This window comes from Lithobates pipiens, unplaced genomic scaffold, assembly GCF_037356315.1.
Source record: "Lithobates pipiens isolate NorthernLeopardFrog02 unplaced genomic scaffold, aLitPip1_a1.2 Scaffold_18, whole genome shotgun sequence".
In the NCBI taxonomy this organism is placed as follows: domain Eukaryota; kingdom Metazoa; phylum Chordata; class Amphibia; order Anura; family Ranidae; genus Lithobates; species Lithobates pipiens.
In genome coordinates this window covers 592,122,060-592,125,370 of record NW_027507758.1, presented here as the reverse complement: position 1 = coordinate 592,125,370, position 3,311 = coordinate 592,122,060, and the positions used below count along the sequence as shown (strand labels likewise).

General features: G+C 39.2%; 1 protein-coding gene across 1 annotated transcript; it reads right to left on the bottom strand.

Annotated features, from left to right (window-relative positions):
- Window positions 1-1,704: 1,704 nt before the first annotated feature.
- On the bottom strand, window positions 1,705-3,043 carry LOC143989150 (olfactory receptor 13C3-like). The gene has a single exon (XM_077489178.1). It carries the CDS (start codon window positions 3,041-3,043, stop codon window positions 2,111-2,113), a length of 933 nt encoding a protein of 310 aa, XP_077345304.1. The 3' UTR covers window positions 1,705-2,110.
- Between the last annotated feature and the right edge of the window lie 268 nt (window positions 3,044-3,311).

Genomic DNA, 3,311 nt, shown 5'->3' with positions numbered 1-3,311 from the left:
TTACATATATACACCTTTTTGAAAGGCCCCAGAGGCTGCAACACCTAAGCATGTGGCACCACTAACCAAACACTGCCATGAAGACCAAGGAACTCTCCAAACAAGGGAGTTGTTGAGAAGTACAAGTCAGGGTTAGGTTATAAGAAAAAAAAATCCAAATCTTTGATGATCCCTAGGAGCACCATCAAATCTATCATAACCAAATGGAAAGAACATGGCACAACAGCAAACCTGCCAAAAGACGGCCGCACACCAAAACTCACAGACCAGACAAGGAGGGCATTAATCAGAGAGGCAGCACAGAGACCTAAGGTAACCCTGGAGGATCTGCAGAGTTCCACAGCAGAGACTACAGTATCTGTACATAGGATGCCAATAAGCCGTACGCTCCATAGAGTTGGGCTTTATGGCAGAGTGGCCAGAAGAAAGCCATTACTTTCAGCAAAAAACAAAATGGCACATTTTGAGTTTGCGAAAAGGCATGTGGGAGACTCCCAAAATGTATGGAGGAAGGTGCTCTGGTCTGATGAGACTAAAATTTAACTTTTTGGCCATCAAAGCTAACTCTACGTCTGGCGCAAATCCAACACATCACATCACCCAAAGAACACCATGCTGTGGGGATGTTTTTTCAGCAGTTGGGACTGGGAAACTGCTAAGAGTTGAAGGAAAGATGGATGGTGCTAAATACAGGGATATTCTTGAGCAAAACCTGTACCACTCTGTGTGTGATTTGAGGTCAGAACAGAGGTTCATCTTCCAGCAGGACAATGACCCCAAACACACTGCTAAAGCAACACTCGAGTGGTTTAAGGGAAAACATGTAAATATGTTGGAATAGCCTAGTCAAAGCCCAGACCTCAATCCAATAGAAAATCCATGGTCAAACTTAAAGATTGCTGTTCACAAGCACAAACCATCCAAGTTGAAGGAGCTGGAGCAGATTTGCAAGGAGGAATGGACAAACCCCCAGTGGTAAGATGTGGCAAGCTTATAGATACTTATCCAAAGTGACTTAGAACTGTGATAGCCGCAAAAGGTGGCTCTACAAAGTATTGACTTTAGGGGAGTGAATAGTTTCACATTGACTTTTTCTGTTATTTTGTCTTATTTGTTGTTTGCTTCACAATAATAATAAAAAAAACTCTTCAAAGTTGTGGGCATGGGGCATGTTCTGTAAATTAAATGATGCAAATCCTCAAACAATCCATGTTAATTGAACACCACAAACTGAGCCAATCTAAAAGGCATGCCCCCAACAAAGAACTCAGAACACTGCGCCACAGATTAATACACAAATGATAGTAATAGTAATGATGAACACAACAATAATGTACAGCAGCCACTATAAAAAAAAAAAGATATTTGAACACTATTACCTACAAATACACATGTAATATATATAATAGAGGCATTTGAAATTGTATTTGCTTGCCGCTATTACTTGATATTTCTGGAATCCTACATGATACCAATGTGATTATTTCACCACCTTCTGGTAAGTGCACGACCATTAGGCCGGTGATGTAAGACATGCTTGTTTAATAAACTTTTTAAATGGTATCACACTATTTGGAGCCTATTTTCTCCGCATTTCATGATTATATTTGGAGTATCGTCTACAGGAATTTCATTGTAAACTGATTCGCTGACTGCTCCTTTTGCCAAACCATGAAAGTGTGAGGCAATATTGCTGGTGAGTGTACATCTGATTGGAAAGTGGGACCACGTATGTTCACACTGTGTGATGACAGTTGAATACTTGTTATCATAAATCTGAATGTGAAGTTGCCTATGGACTATTATTGGACTAGAAACACATATTTTATACATGTTTTATATATTTTTATACTTTCCTATGCACTCTTTCACTGAGGGGATTCCATGTTTTGAGTATGTTTATCATTTCTAAGCGCTACTTTTTACCTCTGTTATAATTATTACATGTATGTTTGTAGGTAATAGTTTTCAAAAATCCATGTTAATTCCAGGTTGTGAGGCAACAAAACACAAAAAATGCCAAGGGGGGTGAATACATTTGCAAGGCACTGTAGTTCCTGATTTTGGTATGCTGAAACAACAGCTGGAGATATATCCATAGTAATAATTATCATTGTAGTACAACTGTACGTCTTCCTAAATGTCCAAGAGCCTTTTGAACATCTTTATTTCTCAGGCTGTAGATTAAGGGGTTTAACATTGGTGTGAAAATTGTATAGAACACCGACACCATCTTGTCTATCACTTCAGTACCTGAATGCCTTGGTCTCATGTACATGAATATGGCTGTTCCATAGAAGATGGTCACCACGATAAGATGGGATATGCACGTGGAAAAGGCTTTGTATCGCCCAGAAGGGAGTCTCACAGTGACTAAGAAAATCTGTATGTATGAAAACAGGATGAGGCACAAGGGGATCAGAAGCAATATGGACCCACCAACCAATGTTACAATGTTGTTCACAGAGATGTCCCCACAAGATAGCTGATGTAAGGATGGAGCTTCACAAAAGAAGTGGTTAATGGTGACATGTCCACAGAACTTTAACTGGCATATAAAATATATATCAAAGGAGGCTATACTACCACCAGCCACCCAGGATGCGCCAATCATCCTGGTACAGGAGATTGTATTCATAATAACATTGTAACGCAGGGGATTGCAGATAGCCACATATCGGTCATAGGCCATGAAACCCAATAGTATACATTCTGTCTCACCCATGAGAAGATAAAAGTAAACCTGAAGAACACAACCAGTATATGAAAAAAAATTTGCGGACAAAACAATATTAAGTAGCATCTTAGGCATAATGATTGATGTATAACAGATGTCCAAGAAGGACAGATTAGAAAGAAAGAAATACATAGGGTTGTGTAAATGGTTGTCTGTTCTGACGGCCAAGATAAGGAGAATATTCCCGGCCAGAGTGGTCATGTAGACAAGTGTGAATAACTGGAACAGCCAAAGTTGTATGTTGGGATTGTCTGTAAGTCCAAGAAGAATAAATTCTATTACTATACTTTGGTTCTCAGCTGCCATGGCCATACTCTTCAAATAATATTTAATCGTCCTAAAACTGAGCACTTTGTGGAATTAAGCACAGATTGAGAAAGAGCTATATGAGGGAAAACTTCAACTTGTAAAATACCAGTAAACTTACATACTATCAGATTATCTCCACGTAGTATCTCCTTTTTCAAAAGTAATCTGCATACGTTCTTGCACTAAATCTAAGGCCTAAGTCACCTCTGATTTTCATTCACTATACATTGAATTTGGGGGAGTCAAATATCGTCTGAGATCGGAC